The sequence below is a fragment of the Melozone crissalis genome, unplaced genomic scaffold, assembly GCF_028551555.1.
Source record: "Melozone crissalis strain CALT ecotype California unplaced genomic scaffold, PUWL_Pcris_2 ptg000012l_1, whole genome shotgun sequence".
Taxonomy (NCBI): domain Eukaryota; kingdom Metazoa; phylum Chordata; class Aves; order Passeriformes; family Passerellidae; genus Melozone; species Melozone crissalis.
In genome coordinates, this window is record NW_026535790.1 from 15196584 (window position 1) to 15220728 (window position 24145).

Below are 24145 nucleotides of genomic sequence, written 5' to 3' on the forward strand. Positions count from 1 at the left end.
TCCCATCTCTCCCCAGTCCCATGGCTGTGTCCCCTCTGTGCCAGGGGGCACAGAGGCACTCTGGTGCCGCTCCTGTGCCCTCCATGGTGGCCGTGGCTGTGCCAGCTGATCCTGGCATGGGGAATAGCCCAGCTGCCCTGCAGGGAGGGGAGCACCTGCCTGGGGGAGAGCTCTGAGTGACCTCCAGCCCTCGAGCTGCTGGAACTTCGAGTGACCCCACAGCCCTGTCCCGGTAACTCCCTGGTCCCTGGGGAAGCTGCAGCTGCCCAGGGAGGTGATGGAGGTGTGTGTGTCCCTCAGGAGGGGACAGTCCCAAGCCCTGACACTCCAGAAGTGATGGATCTGTGTGTCCCTGGGGAGGGGACAGTCCCAAGCCCTGACAATCCAGAAGTGATGGATCTCTGTGTCCCTGGGGAGGGGACAGTCCCAAGCCCTGACAATCCAGAAGTGATGGATCTGTGTGTCCCTCGGGAGGGGACAGTCCCAAGCCCTGACAATCCAGAAGTGATGGATCTCTGTGTCCCTGGGGAGGGGACAGTCCCAAGCCCTGACAATCCAGAAGTGATGGATCTCTGTGTCCCTGGGGAGGGGACAGTCCCAAGCCCTGACACTCCAGAGCTGCTGCCCACGGCTCCCAGGAGGCTCCAGGGTGCCAGGGCTGTCCCCGTGCCCCCTGCCCAGGGTCCCTAACGCTGGCTGGGGTCCGGGAGGGCCGGCCGGGGGGCCGAGTGCTGCACAGCTCGCTTGGTGACGGTGCTGCAGCGCTGCAGGATCTCCTGGGCTGAGGGACGGGCCGGCACCTTGGGGACACCCGCGGCCAGCTCGGGCTCGGCGAGGGGCGGCCCGGCTGTGGAGGACTCCACGAAGCCGGAGTCGTTCCTGTCGCTGGCACTGAGCTCTGGGGATTTGCTGCTGCGTGTGCCCAGCTCGTGGCTCGGGCCAGGAGAGCTCCTGGCCGGCTCCACCTCGGGCAGGGACCGAGACAATTGGGGTTTCCAGGCCAGCCGGGCGTTCCCGGCGCTGCCGCCGCCCGAGCTCAGCGAGGAGCTGTCCGAGCCCAAATCCAGCCCTGGGGCGGAGCTGGCCTGGGGCAGGGAGCGGGATCTGCTCCTGGCAGAGCTGTGCTCCTCCCGGGAGCTGAGGCTCGGGGTGCAAGCGTGCAGGCTGCAGCTCAGGATGCTCTGGAGCTTGTGGTGAGGGTTCTGGTAGGGCCGGAGGCACAGCGAGGGCATGTAGCCAGTGCAGCCGTTGTACCTGAGGGCAGGGATGGAAAAACACTGAGAAAACCCTTCCAGCACCTCGGGCCAAGGGGAGGGAGCACTTGGGGAGCAGGTCAGTGCTGTACACGGGCTGTGAGGACATCCCCAGCCAAGGACATCCAGCTCTGGGGGCTCCTGTGCATCCCACACAGGAGGAACAGCAAGCAGCTGGGCTTGGGAAAGCCTCACCTGATCAGCCACCAGCCATTGTGGGACGTCCTGAGCACCTCCACGACCACCCCCTGGTTCAGTGACAGCTCATCTGCCTTCTGAGCCTCGTAGGCCTGCACCACAAAGTACAGACTACCTGCAGAGAGAGGGAAAGGTTGGATTTGCCTCGTGGAGAAAATGCTCTGATCCCTGTGAGAAACCAGCCCAGCTGCGGGGCAGCTGTCCCTCAGAGTGACTGGTTTGCTCAAGGACCCCAGTCTGATCCATTTAAGTTGAATATAAAGAACTTTTTACAAAAAGGGTGGGCAGGCCCTGGCACAGGGTGCCCAGAGAAGCTGTGGCTGCCCCTGGATCCCTGGAAGTCTCCAAGGCCAGGTTGGACAGGGCTTGGAGCAGCCTGGGACAGCGGAAGGTGTTGGGGTTGGAACTGGATGGGCTTTAAGCTCTCTTCCAACCCAAACCAGTCCACGGTTCCATGACCCACAGGGGGTGGCAGAGCCAACCAGAAGAGTCAGAGGTCCAGGCAGGGGCTCCAGGCAGTGGGTAAAGTGGTGGGGGTTTGCAGAACTCGTGTTTTGAAGGAGGAACAGACTCACCCTCCTCATCTGAGCTGAAGTCATTCTGGATGTCCTCATAGGCATCAAGCTCTTCCAGGTATGAGGCTGGGAACCAGGCTATCTGCTTGTCTGCATTTTCCACCAGCCACCAGCCTACAAAGAGGAAGAATACTCAGATTTTAACAGCCTGCAAGTCAAGACATGACAATAATGCCTGGGTGGGGAACACAAGGGACAGGAGGGACAAGTGCAAACACCTGAACCCCTGACACTACCTCAGCATTTGCCTAGCTATGAATCCATCTGCCCATCCACCCCAACACTGAATCGTCTCAGACCTACCAGTCATGTCCTTGATGAGCACTTCCACAATCTCCTCCTGAGCCACTGTGAAGGGTTTGTTCTTTGTGTCTTTGGTTTCAAAGGCCTCGACGCAGCGGTAGCTCTGCGACGCCTGAGGGAGGGTGATGGAGAGGGGCTGGGGGCTCTTCTCCCTTCTGAACACTGATGGCATGATCACAGCACTGGAAAGTGAAGGTGCACATCAAAAACTCATGTGAGAGGTTGAGTTTAGTATTGATTTTGGTAAAATCATTTCTGCAGTAGGCTGAGAAATGCTTCAGTCATCAGAAACAAAATGAAAAGCACCCAGCTGAACTGCCCTGGAGTGTAACTGGTGTTTCCCTTCTATCCATATCCCATGACATTTCTGTTTCATCAACAAACAAAAAAATACAATTCATATTTCACACCTGTTTTCAGGGAAGGAGGGATCGAGGTCTTGTGTCTGTGCCTTGAAAAACTGAATCACCTCTTCACCCCGGGAGATTTTCACATCGGTTTTCAGCAGCTCCTGGGAATACGTTTCCAGCAGTTTCAGGATCTCCAGGCACCTGTTCAGCTTGCCACCCTTCCTCTGCTGCATAGTTATTCCTTCAAAATAACAAGGGCACAGCTGGGATAGGACAGCAATGGATCTGGGTCCCTGGAGCAGCAACTTTTCCCTGAACACCAGGTGCCCTCAGCCACCACCCTTCCTGCCCAAGCCCAAACTGTACAAAGGCACTGTCCCTCCCTCCCTGTCATTTTTAACAGCTCCTGATAGGATTTTTTAACATCTAAGATTTCTCTTTTTTTCACATGTAAAGTTTCAAGAAGCTCTAGGTCAATATTTGAAGTGTAGCATTATTTGCTAAGTGCAGCTATCTATTAAAAAAGCTTTTCTGGACTATTTTAAGTCTGTACTAGACCCAAACATGATGATGTGACCCAGTGGTGCCATGGCAGGAGCAGTGAGCCCCTGATCTGTTCCAGAGGAAGGTCAGACTCAGAGGCTTCAGTCTCTGTCATGGGTATGGCTGTCCCTGATCACTCTTGGGTTTGTTGGTCCATCAGAGATTTGTCCTTACCTTTAAACCTGGGTAAACTCCTCAGTGACCCACTCTCAGTGGGGAACTTTCTCTTCAGCTCTTTCTAAAAGCAAGGAGAAGGAGAGGACAGTGATTCCTCACAGCTGACACATGGCCGGGCTCCTTCCCCTCCCCAGGACAGGAACCTTGAAATTTCAAGAATTGGAAATTCACTTACATGGAATTTCCTAAAGTCTTCAAACGTCCTGTAGATGAGAATGTTGTTCTGATCTGACCAGGACACAAACATCATGTAGTTCTGGGAAAAGAAAAGGGAAAAGAAAAGCAGTTTAATCACAATGTTCAATTTTGGATGCTTCCGGACAATCAGCATTTGCTATGGCTTAGTTGAGGCTTTTAATGTCACATTAAAAAATTAAATAAAACATTAAACCTACAAAATTTCATAGTCCTAGATGGGTAATCATTGCTGAAACCAGGAGAATTTTATGGTGCTGTGACAAAAAGAAGGCAAACCCCAAGATATTAAGCTCATTAAAAACCAAGTCCCCTTATCCTAGACCCCTAGGCTCCAATCCCAATACTATGGGGAACGAACAAATACCCCTGCAAAATCCTCTAGTCTCCCAGTTTGTAAATTACATTTAAGGAAGAAAACAAAGCCAAAAAAAACCCAATAAAAATTAAAGTACCTTCTGTTTTCTGCACTGCATGAAGCCCACAGCCTTCACATCCACGGGATACCTGCTACAGCTCATCTTCCCCACGGCTGCTGCTCCTCCTTCGCGGGGAGCCAGAGGGATGGAGAGGGAAGGATGAGAGCTGGAGGGATGGGAGCTGGAGGGATGGGAGCTGGAGGGATGGAAAGGGAAGGATGGGAGCTGGAGGGATGGGAGCTGGAGGGATGGAAAGGGAAGGATGGGAGCTGGAGGGATGGGAGCTGGAGGGATGGAAAGGGAAGGATGGGAGCTGGAGGGATGGGAGCTGGAGGGATGGAAAGGGAAGGATGGGAGCTGGAGGGATGAGAGACGGAGGGATGTGATCTGGAGGGATGTGATCTGGAGGGATGTGATCTGGAGCGATGGGAGCAGGAGGGATGGGAGCTGGAGGGAGCAGAGATGCAGCTCCAGCCCGACTGCCCAATTTAAACGCCACGGAGCAGGAGGCAGGGCAGAGGTGTTCCCGAGCTTCCTCCTCCGCCCAGGCCGGGCAGAAATTCCGCGATTTGCCAAACTCCGCGTGCCTTTTACCTTTCGCCCCGCTTTGAACATGCAAATGCTGCCGGCTGCAGGAGGGACAGAGTTCAGGGAGCCGGGGAGGAAAAACACACTCTGTTATCACATCCTTACTCACCAGTGCCGGGAAGGAAGGAAGGGAAGGGAAGGGAGCGGGGCTGTTTGCCAGCGCTGGGGCAGAGTAGGTCACAGGGGCTGCAGAACCTGGCCCGAGATGTTTCCGGGAGACAGGTGAGGGTTTTATGGCTGTAATACACGAACCTGAGCTCGGGCTGAGCTCACTCCAGCCCCAAAGGCTGATTTAGAACGCGGGTTGTAAAACACAGATCAGGCACCATTAAATGTGAGTAATATTTGTTGCAAATATTTTTTCCTTCTTTGTCCCACCTGCCGAGTTACTTAAAATAGATTTCAGACAGTTTTATCAGTAACTCCATTGAGATGCCGATGTAATGAACAGACACATTCCCAGGATGTAACTAAAAGACTGAAAGCTCCTCAGGTGTAAATATGTGATGGAAATTCAGCTCTGAGTGCTCTGCCCTGTGTGCAGCCAGGCGTCCACACCCTCCCAGGGCAGCCAGCAGCTCTTCCTAAGGAGCAGCTCCACTGCCCAGGGGCTCAGCAGCAGAGATAATTCCAGCCCTGGCCAGCCTGTCCTCTCCCTGAACCTCAGGGCTGATGGGCACCGAGTGATCAAAGCACCTCTTCTTTGATAAAGCCTCAATTGAACCATTCTCACTATAATTATCTTTATCATTATCATTATTGGAACCCAAACGGAGAGGCTCAGCCGTGCCTCCCTTTCATTTCCCAGCTACACCTGGTGCCTCAAACCCTCAGCAATGGCTACAGATGATTTTTCATCTACCAAAACCCCTCCCAGAACTGGAACAGGGAGCCAAACCAGATTCCTTCTGGAAAATACAGTCAGGAGGGTCTTGGTTTGTGATCCATGAGCACGGGAGGCTGCTCCCACACAGCAGGGCAGCAGTTTCTGGAGACAAAGAAAGCAGGGTTATTGCAGTTGGATTTATTGCTGCTGGATATCTGTCCTGCATTAAATAGGGAAAGTTATCCAAAGAGCACTTTGGTTCAGTGTGGATTTTGGAGAGAAAATCTCTCCCACAGCATCTCCAAGGCATTTCCTGGCTCAGGAAGGTGCACAGGAGCTGCCCTGTGGAAAAGGGATCTGGAGCAGCTCCCTGCCCTCCACAGCCCTGGAATCAGACCCTCCATCCTCTGTTATAAATCCTCCAGCCAAACCATGTGCTGGTAAATCTCCCCAAATCACAGAGCGAGGATTTTATGGAGTGAGAGGAAATCACTTCATCCAGCAGACTTATTTAGAAAGTTCCAGTCTCTGAGGTGCCAAAACCCTTTGCTGATTCCATGTCCTCAAACCTGCACTCCTTGGCTTCTCCTGGGCAGCTGAGCCAGGGCCAAGCTGCCCCTCATGTGGCTCTATTAAATGGCTCTTGGAAATATCTGGGACCAAGACTCCCAGTGAAACACCTTGGCTTGGTTCCTGTCTCAGAGCAAACACAAACCACGATGTATTTCCAAGAATGTAAAGGTTTAAGCATGTTTATCCTGACTGGGAAAAGCCAAAAATAAGGAAAGCCTTGGAGGAGCTGCAGGATGAGGAGAGAGCAGGAGAGGCTCGGAGAGCACCTTGATCTCAGGATGCCATAAAAACCAGAAGAGTAGGAAATAGCCTTGGTTTTGCTGTGTTTCATCATTCTCAGGGCATTCAAGCAGAAAGGGGGTGTGGAAAACATCTAATGGAATGTTACAACTGGAAGGTGAAGCTACACAGGGGTTTCCAAGTCACTCAAGGCAGAAGGACCAGCCCTGCAGCTTAGAGAGCTGATCTTCTGGAAAAGATTGGACTGACTGGGAGCTTGCTGGTGACTGTGGTGTTGTATAAATCCAAATATGAACAAAACTGCTCAAAACTTAATAATTGGTTATTGAGAAAATGTTTTGTGGAAGTGGAGGTCTGTGTGACACAGAACTGAGGCGCAGGGAGGGGAGGGGAAAGCCTGCCACTCCTCTGAGACACCAACACCTCTGGAGTCACCCGCAGGGCTCAGCTCCAGCTCTGCAGCTGTCACAGCAGTATCGGTGTCCCAGAGGTGTCAAGTGTGATGTCACGAAACTGTCAGCTCCAGGATGACCTCAGGAGCCACGTCACCTCTGCAGTGACACTGCCCATGAAACTGCGAGGAGGCTGGGCCAGATGGCCTTGGATGGGCACAGTGCTCCCCAAAGCTCCCCACAACTCCCAGCCAGGGCAGGACCCATTGGCAAGGATGGGTCACCCACCAGCAGAGGCCACAGCTCCACTGCTCTGCTGGATGCATTTGGACTCGCTTATAAAAAACAAGACAAACGTTGTTTTTCCGGCATTATCAAGTTTACTTTGTGTCTTCTACAGTTCCCATGTCATCCTGCCATAAATCAGTGCCTCTCATGGGTAATAATTAATGGCAGGGGAGGAGGGGGCTGCCCAGAAAAAGTGATACTCAGCAGGAATTACTGGATGCTGCTGTTTCATCATCGATATTTATTTACACAGCTCTGTGGGCAGCAGTTTATTTTCCTTTAGTTGCTTTACAAGGTACCAAAGAGATCATAAATTAACAGGCAGTATGCAGGAGTGCACTGCCCAGCTTTGCCAAGATACAGGACACACAGATTTTTCCATGATGACTCCCATAATTTTGCACTCTGCTCCAAGAGAGCCTCCTGCACCCCACCAAGGTGCAGCTCTGCCGCTCAAGGAGCATCACTCCAGCCACAAACAGCTCCTCTGGGAACAGAAACATGTTTGTGTCACAGCAGGTGACTAAGGCACTGTCACAGGGAGTCACACCAGCCTGCCTGCCCCAGACTGCCCATGGCTGGGAAGATGAAGGAGGTCACCCAGAGGCTGCAGGAAGGCCCCCGAGTCACCAGGGCTGTCCCACTGAGTACTTCCATTCCAGGATCAGCCTCATTCCATGACAAATAAACACTGATGGTCTCTTTTCTATTCATTTCAGTGTGGACGAGGAGTAACTTCAGCAGAAGCAGAATCTGAGTGCACAGATGCTCGGGGGCAGCCAAAGGCAGCTCCTCTCCAGCTCCTCCTGAGCCATTTTCCAGGTCCAACAAGAAACAGCCTTGTCCCAAATGCTTGGAGAGGAGCAGCCGTGTTCTGAACATCTGTCCCACACACACAGGTTGTGTCTGGGCTGCTGAGTGACCTGTGCCCCTCATGGCTGACGATGTGTGGGACTGTGCATCAGGGATTTCTCCTTCTATGGCCGGCCCAGGAAAGGCAAAGAGAGGAAAAGTCCTCAAACCACCCTCAGGACACTGCAGCTGCGAGGAAGAGATACAGAAAGGAGCTGTGGGCACAGCCAAGGGGGGCCTGGAACAAAGCTGGGGGAAAAGCTTCATCTTTCCCTTGCTCACCCTCAGGATCAAAACCTGCCCTTTACTGTTCTTGAAGGTCACCTGTGATGACACATGACCTATCAGCACCTTTAATGAAAAGCCCAGATGCTAAAAGCCGATTTTAAAAGTACAAAGAGGTTTTAGACTTTTAATAAATAGAGAAACAGACCTTTATCTAAAAAGAATAATGAAAACCCAGACACTGGAGTTGACAAAAGTCTCCTTCACATCATGAACAAAGGGAGCAGTTGAACTTTCACACAGGCTGGGATGAGAGATTTTGCAGTAACTAATCCAGAAGAAAGTATTTCATTTTATCCTAATTCCAGCAGCTGCTGCAGGCACTAAAGCACTTCTCTGTGGCAGACCCAATTCAGGAACTCTTTGAGCCCAGGGAGCAGCTCAGCCCTTTCCCACTCCATCACAGGAGCCTCCCAAGGAGCACATCCCTCCTCAGTGCAGGGGGTCACTCACTCCTCACAGGCAGCTTTATTTCAGGATCCAAAATCTCAGCATTGCATCAAACTCCCTGAAACCTCACTCCTGAGGTGTCATTTTCTTTGCAAAGCCCTTGGGATGGCCCTGTCCAGCCCAGGGAGAGCTCTGCCCGTCTCAGGAGCTTTGCTCGCTGCCTGGGGCACGCACAGCGCACGGGCTCTTGTTTACCAAGCACTTGTTGAAATAATTTCCTTGTTGTTTTATAAAAGTGACATGTTTTCCTACGGTTATGCAAAATACAAAAGCGTGATTCGAGAAGGAATCTTCCAGAAAGGGTGAGAATGTAACTTAAGCTGCTTCAAGAAGAGGAGGTTCCCTGAATTATTTTTTTTGTAAAAGCTGTGTTTGATGAGTGCACAGCACGAGGGCAGAGCTTTGTGGACGTGCTGTGACCCAGAAATGAGATGTGAAGGCAGAAGAAAAGCAGGGTGAAGTTTCCAAGGACGTTTGAGGCTCTGCAGTGCTCAGCCTGCCCTACACATTCCAAAATCTGGTGGGAGAAAATCCCAGCAACACCAGTACAGCCAACAGCAAGCGCAGCAAGCACGAGTGAACATGAAGAAATACTGTTTTCACTTGGGGAAAATCTGTTCTTACATCATGCTAAATATAGTAAATTGATCGGAGACAGGACCGTTGTGTTCCTTCCAGATTAGTCAGAGATGCTCATCCCACTCTTTCCCTTTCCTCATTCCCCACGGCCATCGAGGAGCAGAGCAGGCAAAGCCTTATCTGTCCTGGGGATTTCACCAGCTAAATGTCCGTCTGCATTTCAGAGCAAAGACAGCAACTTGTGTTCCTTGGCCCCTCCAGAAACCAGGGAAAACCAGACCCAATCTTCACTCAAAAGCCTGGTAGGAGAAGAGCAATGTGGAAGGGATTGTTCTTTCATTTAGGTTTAATTCTTAATGAGTCCAAACATAGAAACTGTTACCTGAGGAAAACCTCTCCCACTGAAGGAGATTTCCTGTTGAATTCCTTTGACCTTCTTCTGGAAAAAAGGAATTATCCCAAGTCGGGGGCCACTCTCCTATTGCAAAGCCAAGAGGAACAGGAGCTCCTCACTGAAGACTTTGTTTTTCAAGAGCACAAAAGGAACCCCCAAGTTTGCTGTGTTTATCCTCAGAATGGATGAACTGATTCCAGGGAATCTCAGGGTGGGTCTGGGAAGGAGGAGATAGATTGGAGCATGACACAAACGGAACTGCTTAAACCAACCTGCAGAAATAATTTGGTTTTCTCCCTGCCCCTGCCATCACCATTACTCATGGATTCTCATTTTAATCAGCAAAAGGATCCACACATAAAAATGGCACCAACTTTAAAAGAACAAACTCAGTGTCGGGTGTAGGTGCCCAGATTTGAGCAAGGCAGTGCCTTGTGCTGTCCTTCAGACTGTTCTGAACACATTTCAACAGTTCTGGATGGATCTGATCTGACACACCTCACCCATTCCCTGGCAGGGGGGCTGCTGCAGGCTTCTTCCTGATATCTGAGGGATAAATTCATGCTTTTGGGAAATTTTGCAGGTGATAAAGTTCTTCTACGCAGGCAGAGAGGATCAATATGATTCACATACCTAGAAATAAACGTCTTTTTTGTTGTTGTTGCTATTTCCTAGTTGGCTGTAATTTCTCAAGCAAGTCTATGACTAGTTCCTGGTGCTGGTTTATCACTGGTCAGACTTTCGGCTCATACTCTTGCATGTAAATACAAGACAGCTTCCTGCTGTATTGCAGGAATACAACCCAGGCTGCTCCAAGCCCTGTCCAGGCTGGCCTTGGGCACTGCCAGGGATCCAGGGGCAGCCACAGCTGCTCTGGGCACCTGTGCCAGGGCCTGCCCACCCTCACGGGGAAGGATTCCTCCCCAAAATCGAATTTGTGTGAGGAGTTTGTTTGGTAACAGGCTCTAGCACACCCCAGCTCCTAAATCAGTGCTGGGAGCAGAGGGTTGGGTGGGTTAGGGCTGTCCAAAGGGGAGCAGGAGGGAATGTTCCCTCATCCTTCCTCGGCTCTGCACCACATTCCTTCCTTTGGATGGAAATAATTTGGCTCTTCACTTGGATTCAATTAGAGACAGTTAAGTGAATTTCCTTGCTCTGACTTCATTTGGAGTATTTCTCTATTTTTTAAACTTTGAAATCATAGCTGATGCTGGAGATGATGGCAAGTGGAGAAAATTGGGAGGACCTTGTCCTAAAGAGTCAGCTCTGCTGCTAGAGCTGAGCAGGAAATGGGCAAGGGGAGCAATGTGGAGCACAAATCTCTGTAACCAACAGCCTCCTTCAAGGCCTTTCCTTTTCAATAAAAATGCTGATGTTTTAACTGAATCCATAAATTAAATCACAATCAAGGAAGCAAAGTCTGCTAACGGTCAAACCAGGAGATTGCTGTGACTTGGAAACATCTCTGTGCCTGTTTAATTGCTTGAAGACCAAACAATAAAGCTCTAGAGGAAATTCCCTCAGTATCTCATTCTCTTTTTTCCTGACTTTACAAAAATTAATGAGGTCATGAGCATCAGTTAAAACATTTATTGGTGGGCAAGGAAAACAGACATAAAAATGTTGCTGTCCCTACTTGATCTTTTCTTTGCGTGTGAAATTTATCCTTACAGTTGTCTACAACTTTAAACAAAGCCATTCCAGCAGCTCCTACCAGTAACTCACGTGTCTTCTCCCTCCCTCGCAAAAATCAGCAAATAAATATTCCCAAGAAATTGCAAATAAATAAAAATAAAGGAGCACTGGTAAATAGAGACCCCAAGATGGAGATCCAGACCATCAGCTTACAGTGCTCCACAGAGCAGGAACAGCGCAGCCATTTCCACATGAAACACAGCAAGTGTTGAAGTATTTTTGAGGGCAAGTCTCTGAGGTATTTCTCTAAAATGATGCTTTTTCTAATACACATTTTACACCACACTGTGTTAAATAAATCACATATATATATTTTTTATTTATATTTTAATATATATATATATTTTTTTTTTTTAAGTTTTGGTCCAGCTCCATCCTGGACATACATTCATTTTCATTAAGCAAAATATTAATATTTTTCACTTGATCTACAGGAGGTGAACAGGAGAAAAGTTGAAGTGAAAACAAAATTCATATTGTTCATTGTAGGATACTTGTGGCTCTCAAACCTTTAAGAGTATGACAGAATCAAGCCAAAAAGAAGGATGTGAGCAAGTCTGTGCTGCTCTCCAAGTTTTCACTCTCTGACCTCTATTAGGAATTTTGTAAGGCCACAGCTAATTAACATTTCCCAGGGGTGAAAGAGCAAGCTCCAAAGTCTGATGCCAGGCTGGACAGTTGCCCAGGTTACCCCTCTCATGGGCTCACAAGCCTGTGGCTCTCTGGGAATAAAAGAAAAAATGCTAAATGTCCACTCAAGACCAAGGCCCTGAGACCAGATCTGGCTCTCCATCATCCTGAGGAGCCCAGCCACTCCCAGCAGCGCCTGCCCTGGTGTGACACATGCCAACACTCCCAGAAAGAGGAAAATCCTCCCTCAGTATGGATTTACAAGCATGTGACAGGTGTTAAAAACATGGGCAACTTCATATGGGCGTGTTGCTATAAAGGAGCATGAGATGAATGGAGTTATCCACTTGTTTGTCCATAAAATCGCCCTGTTGATTGTATGAGTCTGCTGGAGATAACGCTGAGGTGCCCGTCAGCACCGCTGGCACGAAGGAGAGCTGCTGGGTGCCATGGGCTCTGCCACACACAGTATCTACACATCCCAGAATCCCAGAATAGTGGAGTTTGGAAGAGATCATTCAGTGCAGCCCCTGGCCAGGCAGGGTCACCTGGAGCAGGTGACACAGGAACGTGTCCGGGTGGGTTTGGGATGTCTCCTGAAGGAGGCTCCACACCCTCCCTGGGCTCTGCCATGTCAGGGCTCTGCTCCTTCCTCTGTCATGGAAAGAGGTTCTTCCTCATGTTAAGGTGGAACTTGTTGTGTTTTATTTTCTGGGCACTGCTCCTCATCCTGTCACTGAACAGAGTCTGGCACCATCCTCTTGACACCTCTGCGAGGGATTCGTATGGATTGATGGGATCCCTTCTCCAGACTGACCAGCTCCTGCAGTCTCTCCTCATCAAAGAGATAGGAACACATATTTATACGTATTTTTGGTGCTCATTTGGGAGGGCTATAGGAGGGGAACTGCTCTTTGACACCCACTGAAGGGTCAGGGCCGAGCCCCTCACACTCTCGGGGGGATCATGGCAGAGTCCCTCTCACACTCTCGGGGGATCATGGCAGAGTCCCCTCACACTCTCAGGGGGGATCATGGCAGAGCCACTCACACCCTCAGGGGGGATCATGGCAGAGCCACTCACACTCTCAGGGGGAATCATGGCAGAGCCTCTCACATCCTCAGGGGGGATCATGGCAGAGTTCCCCCACACTCTCAGGGGGGATCATGGCAGAGTCCCCTCACACCCTCGGGGGGATCATGGCCGATCCCCCTCACACAGGGGAAGCAGAGGGAGACCCCATTCAGCCTCCCACTGTGTGGGTGAGCACAGCTCCACCACACCCCAAGGGCAATGTGAAGTAAAATCGAGGATGCACAGATCGGATGTTCTCCTCACACACGACATTTAAAGACAGAGTTTGCTGCTGGTTTTTGGTAAAAACACACCAGGAATGGCATTTGGGCGCGTGCTAGGTCCCAGCCCCCTTACGCCGCCCGGGCGTGAATGGCGCCGCCCCGGCCCGTCCTGCACCGCGGCGCCATCATGGCGGCGCCCAGTGAGGGCCGCGCGGGTCGGGGCTACGAGCCCTTCCCGGGCACCGACAGCGGCTCCTTCTCCTTCGCCGTCCCGCAGGGTGAAGCGGAAGAGACACCCAAGAAGCCATGCCGAGCCTGCATGGATTTCAAGAGCTGGTTCCGCCACCAGAGGAAGCAGATGGGTCCGGGCACCGCGGTGAGGCGCGGCGGGAGCTCTCCCTGGGGCCCCTGGCGACTCCCAGTCCCTGCAGCGCTCCTTCCGTCCTCCATCCTGCGCCCGCAAGTGGGACGAGGCTGGGTGTTCCCTTCAGGGTGTGAAGGAACCGGGGACAGGGCTCCCTTTAGTGGGAATGGGAAGGGAGTCCCCATCTTCTCCCTGGGGGTGAGGGGCGCTGCCATTGCCCCCGCTGAGGGTGTGAGGGGGCTCTGCCATGTTCCGTGAGGGTGTGAAAGGGTCCTTGCCTTGTCCCCTCAGAAGGTGTGAGGGAGACTTTGCCATGTCCCTCAGAAGGTGTGAGGGGGCTCTGCCATGTCCTCAGAAATTATGTGAAGGACCTGTTTCACCAGCTCACCTTCCCACCCAGCACAAAAGGGCTGTTTCCCCACCCACCCCGGTGTCCCCTCACACCCCTCTGTCCCCTGCAGGAGGCGAAAGAGCCCCCTCGGGACTGTCCCCTGGACATCGAGCAGCTGGGCCGCAGCACCTGGGCCTTCCTGCACACCATGGCTGCCTACTACCCTGACCGGCCCACCGGGACACAGCAGAAGGAGATGAGGGACTTCATCAACCTCTTCTCCAAGTTCTACCCCTGCAAGCACTGCGCAGAGGACCTGAGGGAGAGGTGAGTGGGAAAACCCTCAGAGGATTTTTTCAGGATCTGGGGAAAGGTGAGTTTTCTCAGTGGGTTTTTTGAGGCTCTGAAGGACAGGTGAGTGGCCTCAGCAGGTTTTCTGAAGATCTGAGAAAAGGTGAGTTTCCTCAGTAGGTTTTTTTGAAGATCTGAGGGAAAGGTGAGTTTTCTCAGTAGGTTTTTTTGAAGATCTGAGGGAAAGGTGAGTTTCCTCAGTGGGTTTTTTGAAGATCTGAGGGAAAGGTAAGTAGCCTCAGCATCTCATTGTGCTGGAGGGGCTTGCCAGAAGTGCTGGGCTGCAGCAGATAGTTTGCATATCAGCAGCTCTTCCTGCTCTTGGGGATTGTAGCTACCTGAACTGGGTTCTTCCATTATTGCATCAATCACAGATGCACTTACTCAAAAAACAAACACCTGTCCTCACGCTGTTGGATTCTGTGCTGCCTCCAAGGCTTCCCTGAGGCGATTTTGGAGTTTTCTGATTCAAAATGGGCTTGTGAACAGTTATAGAATTAGACTGGGATAATTTTCAGGAGACAAGTGTTCTTCTACCCTCTAAAATGCCCTGTATTGGCAATCTGAGTAGTGGAGGCAAGGACCGAAATGGGCTGAGGTGTTTTATTGGGTTTGGGATGAGATGATCTTTAAAGTCCATTCCAACCCAAACCATTCTGGGATTCTGTGGTAAGGTTTTCTGCTGCTCTCAGCCTCTTTCTCAGAAGTTTCCACTGATTTGTTTCCCATTCCCCGTTTGCAGATTACGGACGAACCAACCCGACACGAGCACCAGGAGAAACTTCTCCCGGTGGCTGTGTCTGCTCCACAACGAGGTGAACAGGAAGCTGGGCAAGTCGGAATTCGACTGCTCCCGTGTGGATGAGCGCTGGAGGGATGGCTGGAAGGATGGCAGCTGTGATTAACCCGCAGGGACTGCTCTGGGAATCCAGCAGAGCAGTGCAGTCCCTGTGGGGTTGCTGCAGGGACAGAGGGAGTCAATAACTCTGTTTGTGTGGGACTGATTCAGAGCTGATCCAATGCCAAAAGGAGAATTGAAGATCCTAGCCCAATGATATTTTGATAAGTAATGGTACCCGAGGTGTTGAGGCTGCCAGAAACCTCTGAGATTGGGTGACTGACAAACTCATTTCATGACGACATTTCCTGATTTTGGGGGCATTTGCTTATTTCTGTAGCTAGAGTTAATTTTCCCTGAATGCAGTGATGTTCTCCAAGGCATTGCCTGATGTTTTAGAAAATACATCTGATTAATTGTCACTTTAATTTCAGTTGTTCTGATAGAGAAAACTCATGCTGGGTTTTGTGCCAAGTCTGTTCCCCTGGATTTCTCTTTCCAGCATCTCCAACATTTGTTGTTACTCTTGTGTCCAGTTCCTTTGGTAAAAGTCCTGAGGGCAAGTGCGTTTAATTTAAACACTAAAACATGGAGCCCAGATTTCTCAATTTGGTTTTGTATTTCAACTGAACATGTCAGAGGACACAACAGAGTCACAATAATTTCAAGTTCTTCACGTTATTGACGATCTCATCCCTTCCTGCACTCCTGCCTGGGAGAGGTTTGCACAAACCCTGACAGCAACAGGTTTTTTTTTTCCTTCCCTGCTTCCTGCTAAGGTTTTCTTGTCTGTTTTATTGAGCTTCCTTATCTCGTGCCCTACAGCACACCTGTGAATTTACCCTTGGAGTTTTTGGCAAGTTTTGACTGGAAAGGCTCACGGTGCTGCTGAGACTAGAGCAGAGGCACCTCTTATCTGAACCTTGGTCCTCACACCACTCTGTGGGCTCCTTAGTGGTTAGAGAACCAGGAACACCTCTGGAAACACATTTTAGTATTTTGTGGCACAGTCAAGGCCTTTCAAGTCAGATCTGTTAAATTAATGTGAGACTTTTATGGACTAATGATTTCTGAAACTTCTGCGTCGTAACATTTCTAAACACAAACCCAAATGAACTGATAACAAGACACTGCATGAAGAGTGTGATTGAAGGTGTCACTCAGGCTGTTAAAAGTGCTCAGAAAATTTCCCTACCAGCATGTTGAGGTTCTTAGAACAAATAAACCTCAGCTCTTGGGTTTTGTGTTTGGTAATAAACTCAGTCCCCAAAACAAAGCCTGTTGAGATCCACTACAGGGGAGAGGACCAACAAAAGGGCAGCCCTCCCTTTTTGCAGGTAGGACCCCTCTGACTCAGTTCTGTCAGGACACTTTTAGCAGAGGGAGGTGTGGGCAGGCATCTCCCTGTGGGTTTGGTTGTGCTGAGGCAGGAATTCTGTGTTCCTCCTTTCCAATCTGCCCTCCACTGTGGTGTGTGACAGTGTCCTCGCCCACGGAGCAGATGAGGAGATTTCTCCCTCGTTTGTTTCAGTGTAAACAAGTGAAACACCTGCCCGTCCTTTGTCACCTCCATCTGCCAGGGGCCCAGGCTGGGGAGTTGCACTGCCCTGGGCCAGCAGGGACACGGAGCCTCCCAGCGCTCCTGTCCACTCCCTGAGTGGTGAGAGGAAAATGAGGGTGTACCCAACACCTTCTGGTCACTTTGTGTCCTTCAGGGAGCTGCTGGTGCAGTGCAGGAGGAAAAGCTCTCCTGTCCTGGCAGAGCTTGGGAACAGCCTTCAAGCTGAGTCTGTGTCTTTAGCAAATCCTGCCCAAAAATGAGGCCACCAGCTGTAGCTAGGATGCTTTTAGGGCAGTTTCTATCTTTACCAAGTGGCCATTTGATAAAATCTCTGCTTGCACTTTGTTCTCTCATTGTTTTGGCTTGGCAGAAGAGCTCTGATGTAGTTGTTTCTCAGGCATATCCTCACCTCTGTGGCCTTGACCATGTGAGGATTGGGGGAATTTGTTCTGCTGCTTGTTTGTACCACAAGTTTTAGTCTTGGGTAAGGAATTTCCTTTGGAGGTCCTCATACTCGTGTACAGAAAATTGTGACTTCTTTGCTAATTGCACTTGATTAAATCTAGTTTTAAAACATCTCTGTATTCAAATTGTATTTCCTGTTGATGTAAAAATAATAAAGCAACTGAGTTCACTCCTGGCTCGCTCCTGCTGCATGGGATCTTAGGAAAAGGGGTCATGCTGAGCTGGTGGGTCCAACCTCTGCATGCCAAGGTACTACTGTTATATATACAAAACAAGATATAGATATAAATATAATTATATATGTGTATATTATAGTTTGGTGGCTCAGGTAAATTGTGTGATTCTGTGTGGATTGATCAGACAAGCTGGGGCTGCTCCTGGTCCTTCCCTCTTGTGCTGTTGAATTGATGCAGTTCTCTGTTGGCCCTACAAAAATGCAGGAATTTGACAGGAATTCTGTCAGGTCAGAATTTGCTTTTATATGGGGAACAGTGGGAATTCTGTGGGATGCCAGTGATTTTTTTGACCTGCTGACAGCATGAGGGGCAGCATTAGAGTTGGGAGTAGCTCAGCTCTTGCTGGTTTGGAGCAGGGTGGCATCCCTGAGGGGCAGGGTTGGCAATCCCATTGCCTGGAATGGGGAAGCTGCTTGCTCTCCATGTGAGGAGCCCTTGTGAGGAAGAACGGAGTCAGCAGCTGCCTGAGGGGCGTATGGGACCGTGCTTGAGAGCTGCTGCTGTGTGACAGGAGCCTGACCAACCCTGCAGCTTCCCAAACTGCTCTGTTTTCATGGCCTGGTTTGCATTCAAACCGTGCTTCACTTTTTTGCCTTTTTTTTTTTATTTTTTTTTTATTCCCTCCCCAAAAGCAAAGAGCAGGGAGCCCTGGGGGAATCATCTGTTCCATGGACGGCAGGCAGGCTTGCAGATGCTGGCAGAAGCAGCCCTGTGCCTTTGACATTTTTCCAGGGATTAGCTGTTCCTTTGCAGTGCGTCGGGCGTACGCAGGCTCCTGTTTACAGAAGGATTCCCAAGAGTTGCTTTGTTTTCTCGTGTCTTCTGCTTCAGTCTGTTCCAGGCAGTGTGGGAGATCCTTCCTGTTGGAGTTTTACAGGCTTGGAGAGGGAAGGCTTTGGATTTTTTAGGATTTTCTTTCCTTTCCTTCTAAGCCCTGATTTTGTTGGGGTTTTATTCCATTCCTGGAATGGCTGCTCAGGGTTTTTGTTTGAAGGATGGAGAGGAGCTGTCCAGTATTATTTGAAGCCAGGATTAAGCACAGCCAACAAGGTGATGTCAAGTCAACTCTTCATTTTGCAGGGTAATGGGAAAAGTAATAAAACATGGAAAGCAAACCACAGGTAATGGCACGGAGACAAATCAGTTAAATTGTAATCCAAGGGGGTGAGGGTCAGCCTTGGGGCCGGCTGGGGCACTGCTCTGGGTCAGTCCCACAGGGAAGTGTTGATGAGCACCAGACCCTGGTTCCAGGCTGGCCAGCCCTCAGTTCAGGCGTTAATCACAGTGCAGGGAGCTGAGGGGTGATGCTAGTTGGCATCTTCTGCAAAACTGTGAGCAAAGGCTGTTAGCTGAGGATAAATGGGGTTTGTACCCTCCTCTGTGCTGATGCATGTAAAATAACCCCCAACCCAGATGGAGGTGATTTTTTCTGTCATTTCTGATTATTTGTAACTGCTGTTAGTATTTCCACAAGTAGAATCACAGAATATCCTCAGCCAGAAGGGACCCACAGGGACCATCCACACCAGCCTTTGCCGAGCTGTGTTCCCCTTGGCATGCGACAGTCCTGCTGAGGGGCGGCTGATCCAGCCCCGAAAGTTCTGCTGGCATTTCTCTGGGCTCAGCACCTGGCACGGGCTGGCACCCTGACGGGATCTCCCTGGCACTGGCACCTGCCCAGTTCTGCCCTTGCTTCCTATGGAAAGGTGCCCTCCCCTCCCACGTGCCGTGCTAGTGCAGGCTGATGCTTTTCCTCCCGAGCACTCCAAATCCAAAAGCCCCGTCCTGGTCCCGGTTTTCCCTCCCGGTCCCAGTTTTCCCTCCCATCCAGCACATCCCGTGATTCTCCTTGGTTTTTGGCTGCAGTGTGCTTCCCTCCACATCTGACCAAGCCAACAGTAGAGGGCAACAGAGGATGTATTGCCAGGTATTTCCATGTATTGCCATGTTTTTCCTTGTATTGCCAGGTATCTCCTTGCACTTCCTTGCATTTCCTTGACTTTCCCACCTCTTACCCATCTCTGGAACAAGACTGCTCCAGATACCAAATGTTTTACCTCGTCCTAGTCCCTTTCCTGTGACTTTGGGAGGAGATTTTGGTGCCCTCAGTTACTTTTCAAACGAGTGTGCAAGCCTCTTGTATATTTACCAAAATGAGGGATGTGTTATTCCTCTGCCTGCAGCTAAAATCTGCACTTGGAAGCAGAATAAAGCACTGTTTCCAGTTAATTTAATGTCTGTCCCACCAGGCATTTAATGCAGCCCCTAAAACTTTCCATGTTTCCCAGAACACCAAGCTTTAGTTCTAAGCTCCAGTCCCACTGCTGGATGGAGATGTGCCCAGTGAATTCTGAGTATGGTCAGGCAAAGCTGGGCTTTCCCTGCTTTTTCCATCCAGGTGTGCATAAAAAATAAAAAAAGAAAGTGGATTCTGTGACTGTGCCTCATGTTCTGCTGCTTAGATGGTGTGAAAGATATACAAGGAATAAAAGACAATGCCCTTGTGGCCAGAGCACGTGGCCTGGAGGCTCTAGAGATCAAAACTCAGTTCTTTTTTAGTCATAAGCTTCTTGCTAGACACCAGGTAAGTCACTTCCTCTTCTGCAGCTCCACTTTCATTTCTGCATAAGGGGGTAAAAATAGCTGTTAGGGCAGCCTTTGCCTGTATTTCCTGTTTATGAAAATCTCTTTCAGAGAGGGTGCTTTAATGGGTTTGTGCTGCACAAGCCTGGGCCTGAGAGCGTTCACACTTATAAAATCCCTCATCTCCATCCATCCCACAAATCTCTTTTCCATCAGGTTGCATCCTGCTCGTGAATCTGAGGACCTGTTGGGGTTGTGTTCAGTTAAACAAAGCTTTTCTTATTTTCAGTGTATTTTGGCAGCAAAGCTCGATGTAGCCGCGGATGCTCTTCACGCCCACTATGGCTTGAGCTGCCCCATGCCCTTGTGTACCTGTCAGCTCTGCTCACCTGTGCACAGCTGCAGGTGACAGGCACCAATGTCAGCTGTTGGTTGGCACGTCCCAGCATGGTGTGCTCCTAGGGAGGCCAGTTTGGGACAGCAAAGACCTTGTTCCCTTTTTTCAAGGGGAAAATGGGGGAGCAGGTGACTGCCCCCAAGGTGGGCAGCAGTGGCTGAATCAGATTAGATTCGGGTTTGCCAAAAGCCCCGAAATTTTTATGCTGGGGGAGCAGAGGCTGAGTTCCCTCCTGAGCTGCCGAGGCCACGGCTGCACCCCTGAGAGGAGTTTTGAAACCCTTTGGTTTCAGTTTGGGTTTTACGCAAGCACTGAGACACCAATCCCCTGTTCAAAGCCAGTGCTGCCTCAGCTCACTGAGCTCTGTTATCCCAACCTTCCCTCGGTGATTTCAGTCAGCAAAGTTTTCCACAGGTTTTTCTGGCACTCTTGTCCTGGGTTTATCCACGTACAGTAAGTGCTGAATCCCACCTGAGAAATGTTTCACAAGCAGATGAGTAATCAGCTAATGGATGATCTTCCAGATATTTTTAGTGTGGAAAGCATGAAGAGCTTTCTATGACAGTGGGCTAAGGTACTGCTCATCAGGAGCCCATTCTCCCTGCCCCTGGGCCCTATGGGCTTCTGAGCTCTCCTCAATATTCCCATCAACTCATTTTCATTTTCTCATTTGATGGCCGAAAGCAGCATCAGCCAAGCTCTAATGAAGGGCAAGAAAAGCATTTCAGAGCAACAACTAAGCATCTCTCAAAGTGCTGCTGCGAGCCTGCTGCCCGGGGAATGTGAAGGACAAGCTGTTTTCCCACCCACGCCCGTGCCAGGGCCGGCTCAGACCACGGGGAGCTGCTGGAATCCGTGTCCAGAGCCTGCCCAGCTGCCTTGTCCAGGCTCTGCAGCCAGGCTGTGTCCTGCACGCTGGGATTGCTCACTCCAAACACACTCTGGGGCAGCTGCTCCCAGAGCAAGGCGGTTTCACCTTGCTTTGCCCACCTGGAGCACTCTGTCCAGCTCTGGGACCCCACACACCAGGAAAACGTGGATCTGTTGGGGTCACTGCTCCCAGGGCTGGAGCCGCTCTGCGCTGGAGCCAGGCTGGGAGGGTTGGGGGTCTCCGGCCTGGAGAAGAGAAGGCTCCAAGGTCTCATTGGAGCCCCTCCCAGGGTACCCTACAGGGTATTGGGCTCATTGGAACAGGTTTTGAAGAAGGAGAAAACTCCACATCTTGTCTCCTCCAGGTTGTCATGTCCACATACTTAGCCCTGAGAAAACCTGATGTGTTTTTTTGTGATAGAGACAAAGGTAAGAAGTTGGGTTGACCAGAAGAAGCAGAAAGCAAATAGAGGTTTTCCACAACTTTTAATTAAACTTATGTAAAACAAAGACATGGGCAGCTCTTGGGCAGCCGTCTGCATGCTGCTCTGTTTGCTTCCTGTCCTTGTTCCCTGTCCCTGAAATCCAGTGGGAATGGTAAATAGAGACAAAACTTGTTCAAATCAAACAAACGCTCTGGGAAGGGCCATTTCCAAACACTGCTGTTCTCCCTTTGGTGGGGAAAATGTGGAAGTTGCAATATCCTTCCCCATTATTGGCTGCCTCTGTCTATCTGTTGATCTGCAGCAATAGGAAGCGAGGCAGAAAGACAGTTTGTATGTGGGCTGGAGATAGCTCCTGTGCTCTGTCTGAGCTGGAGCAGGGGGAGAAAACTGGCACCCCACGATGTGGGCAAGGGTTGTTTAAACCCTGCACGCTGCAGAAGTTGGGGGATGAACCCCAAAGAAAGGATGAGTTTAGGAGCAGAGATTTCAGTGCACCACGGTCATGCCTGGAAGGGTATAAAGCCCATACCAGTCTGGAAATGGTCATGATTTGTTCTAGGGTAACATCTCAAGGATTCAGGCAGTGTCCTTCTCCCTTGTGCTTTGCATTGTCCAAAAATTCCAGCTGGGACAGATGAGCTGGGCAAGACAGGTTAGGAAGAGAAAGAAGTGGTTTTCCCAACATCATCAGAAAATCAGGAGCAGAAATCAGAAGTCCAGCTGATTCCCTGTGCAGCATCTCTGGGACACTCTGCTTCCCTGGCACTGGCCACCCTGGAGGAGCAGGGCAGCCTGTGCCATCCCAGGAACTCTGGGCTGGTGGGCTTGGGATGGTTTGTGCCCAAAGCATGAAAAGGATTTCTGAGGATGCTGAAACAGCTGCTTCTAAACTGCTGAGACTGACTGAAAACCCCACCTCGGGTAATCCCTTCAAGTTAATTTGGTCTTTGCTCCTGCCCTGCAATTCAGGGATGAGCTGGCAGTGATGCTTTGGCACTGGGCTCCCATCCCTGGCCAGCTCCACGAGCCATCCTGCCAGCACAAAGCAGGAGGGACCAACCTGTCATTTTCTTCATGGCCATTGTGGTTTTGCCCAGAAAAATGTGCCGGTTCCTGAGCTGGTGACATTGAGGAATGAAGGCCTGAATTCTGCTTTTCCTGCTGCGCGTCAGAAATAGACCTGGAGAGATGATGACTCACCTGTAATTGAGAAAAACTGCGTGGCACCATTATGAGCTTCAACAGTTAAACCCTGATCCCAACCTGCCAGAGAGAGCACACTGACAAAGCAGCAAAAGGCCAGGAGGGGCTGGGGACAGGATCCAGCACCTGGGAATCCTTGGCTCTGTGGCTGCATTCTGTGTGAGGGGTGTGACACACCTGCCCCACAGGTACCCCGTGTGCTGTGGCTGTGACAGGGTCCCTGCCGGGGCAATGGGGCTGCAGAGGGGCAGGGAAGGTGTGTGGGGGCAGGAGAAGCCCCCAGAGCCCCCAGCCCCAGAGCCCGGTGCCAGCAGGGCGGGCTGGCTCCTCCCGGCTGCGCCTTTCCCGTCCGGAGCAGGGATGATGTCAGGGTTGTCATGGCATCGGTATCTATGGAACCGGGATCAGCATCGCTCAAAACCAGCTCGGGACACGGGCCTGGAGCCGCGGGGGGAACTCCCAACATCCGCACTCATCGGGGGTTTCCCTCTGAGCTGCTTCCTTTTCCTCCTTGCTGCTGCCCATGGGAGGGAGCAGGGATGGGGCTTGGCCTCCTCCCGTCCCAGGGCAGCTCTGGGCGGCTCCTTCTGTGCGTGAGCAAAGCGAGGTCAGCCCCGTCCATTTTCGCTTCCCTTTTCTTGCAGCAGCTCTGGATGTGCAACAGCAAAGAGCAAAACCAGCCAAACCTCGCCCTCTGCTCTCAGTGAGTGCCAGGTCTGAGAGCCCTCCCGACTGCAGGGGGGACCCTCTGGGGGTCCCCACAGGTGACAGCCACCCTTTCTGGGGGTCTGGGCACAGAAGGGGTGTTTATTTTAGGGTCAGTGCCCACAGCAGAGGTGAGCTGAGCAGCATGGTGACCTGCCTGTGCTCCAGGCCATGGCATCGCCCTCCTGCCAACAAAAAAGACTCACAGGGAGCCCTTGCCATTACCTGGTGACAGTGGCATGGCATGGGGACCCGTGCAAGGACACTCCACCTCTGCCCATGGCACGCTGTCCCCAGAGGCAGCACGGTGACCACAGGACAGTAATTCTTGGAACAGCACAGTGACCCCAGCAGTGGCAAGGTGTCCTGGCTGCTCTGTGGTGTCCCCAGCCATGGCACAGTGACACGGCCTCAGCATGGTGACCATGGCCACAGCACAGTGGTGCTGGCACAGCTGTGCTATGGTGGCAATGCCCTCAGCTGGGTGGCAGTGCCTGTCACAGCGTCACCTCTCCCGTGCCCACAGCTCAGTGACAGTGCCTATCCCACTGTCACAGTGTCCATGCCCACAGCTCGGTGACAGCGGCTGTCACAGTGTCACAGTGCCCACAGCTTGGTGGCAGTGCCTGTCACAGTGTCACAGTGCCCAGAGCCCCATCCTGGTGACAGTGGCTGTCACAGTGTCACCTCTC

The 24145-nt window shown here is 51.1% G+C and overlaps 3 protein-coding genes across 3 annotated transcripts in view; 1 reads left to right on the forward strand and 2 right to left on the reverse strand.

Annotated features, from left to right (window-relative positions):
- The window catches only part of ZNF598 (zinc finger protein 598, E3 ubiquitin ligase), a 181614-nt gene that overhangs the window by 124615 nt on the left and 32854 nt on the right, over nt 1–24145 (reverse strand). The window lies entirely within an intron of this gene.
- On the reverse strand, nt 687–3649 carry NOXO1 (NADPH oxidase organizer 1). The gene is made up of 7 exons (XM_054271188.1): nt 3575–3649; nt 3397–3460; nt 2740–2920; nt 2330–2526; nt 2027–2140; nt 1449–1566; nt 687–1254 (listed from the first exon to the last, which is right to left on the reverse strand). The coding sequence occupies exons 1-7, from the start codon at nt 3647–3649 to the stop codon at nt 687–689; spliced, it is 1317 nt and encodes a 438-aa protein (XP_054127163.1).
- GFER (growth factor, augmenter of liver regeneration) lies at nt 13252–16522 on the forward strand. The gene is made up of 3 exons (XM_054271070.1): nt 13252–13479; nt 13929–14125; nt 14892–16522. Exons 1-3 carry the CDS (start codon nt 13252–13254, stop codon nt 15052–15054), a joined length of 588 nt encoding a protein of 195 aa, XP_054127045.1. The 3' UTR covers nt 15055–16522.

Bases quoted from the DNA above. Each gene is read 5' to 3' on its own strand.
- NOXO1 (XM_054271188.1), bottom strand. From the start codon at position 3,649: ATGATGTTTGTGTCCTGGTCAGATCAGAACAACATTCTCATCTACAGG. The intron at 2,921-3,396 runs GTAAGGACAAAT...GTTATTTTGAAG, and splicing joins GAGTTTACCCAGGTTTAAAG to GAATAACTATGCAGCAGAGG. The intron at 1,567-2,026 runs GTGAGTCTGTTC...CTCTCTCTGCAG, and splicing joins CTTCAGCTCAGATGAGGAGG to GTAGTCTGTACTTTGTGGTG.
- GFER (XM_054271070.1), top strand. From the start codon at position 13,252: ATGGCGCCGCCCCGGCCCGTCCTGCACCGCGGCGCCATCATGGCGGCG. The intron at 13,480-13,928 runs GTGAGGCGCGGC...TGTCCCCTGCAG, and splicing joins AGATGGGTCCGGGCACCGCG to GAGGCGAAAGAGCCCCCTCG. The intron at 14,126-14,891 runs GTGAGTGGGAAA...CCCCGTTTGCAG, and splicing joins GCAGAGGACCTGAGGGAGAG to ATTACGGACGAACCAACCCG.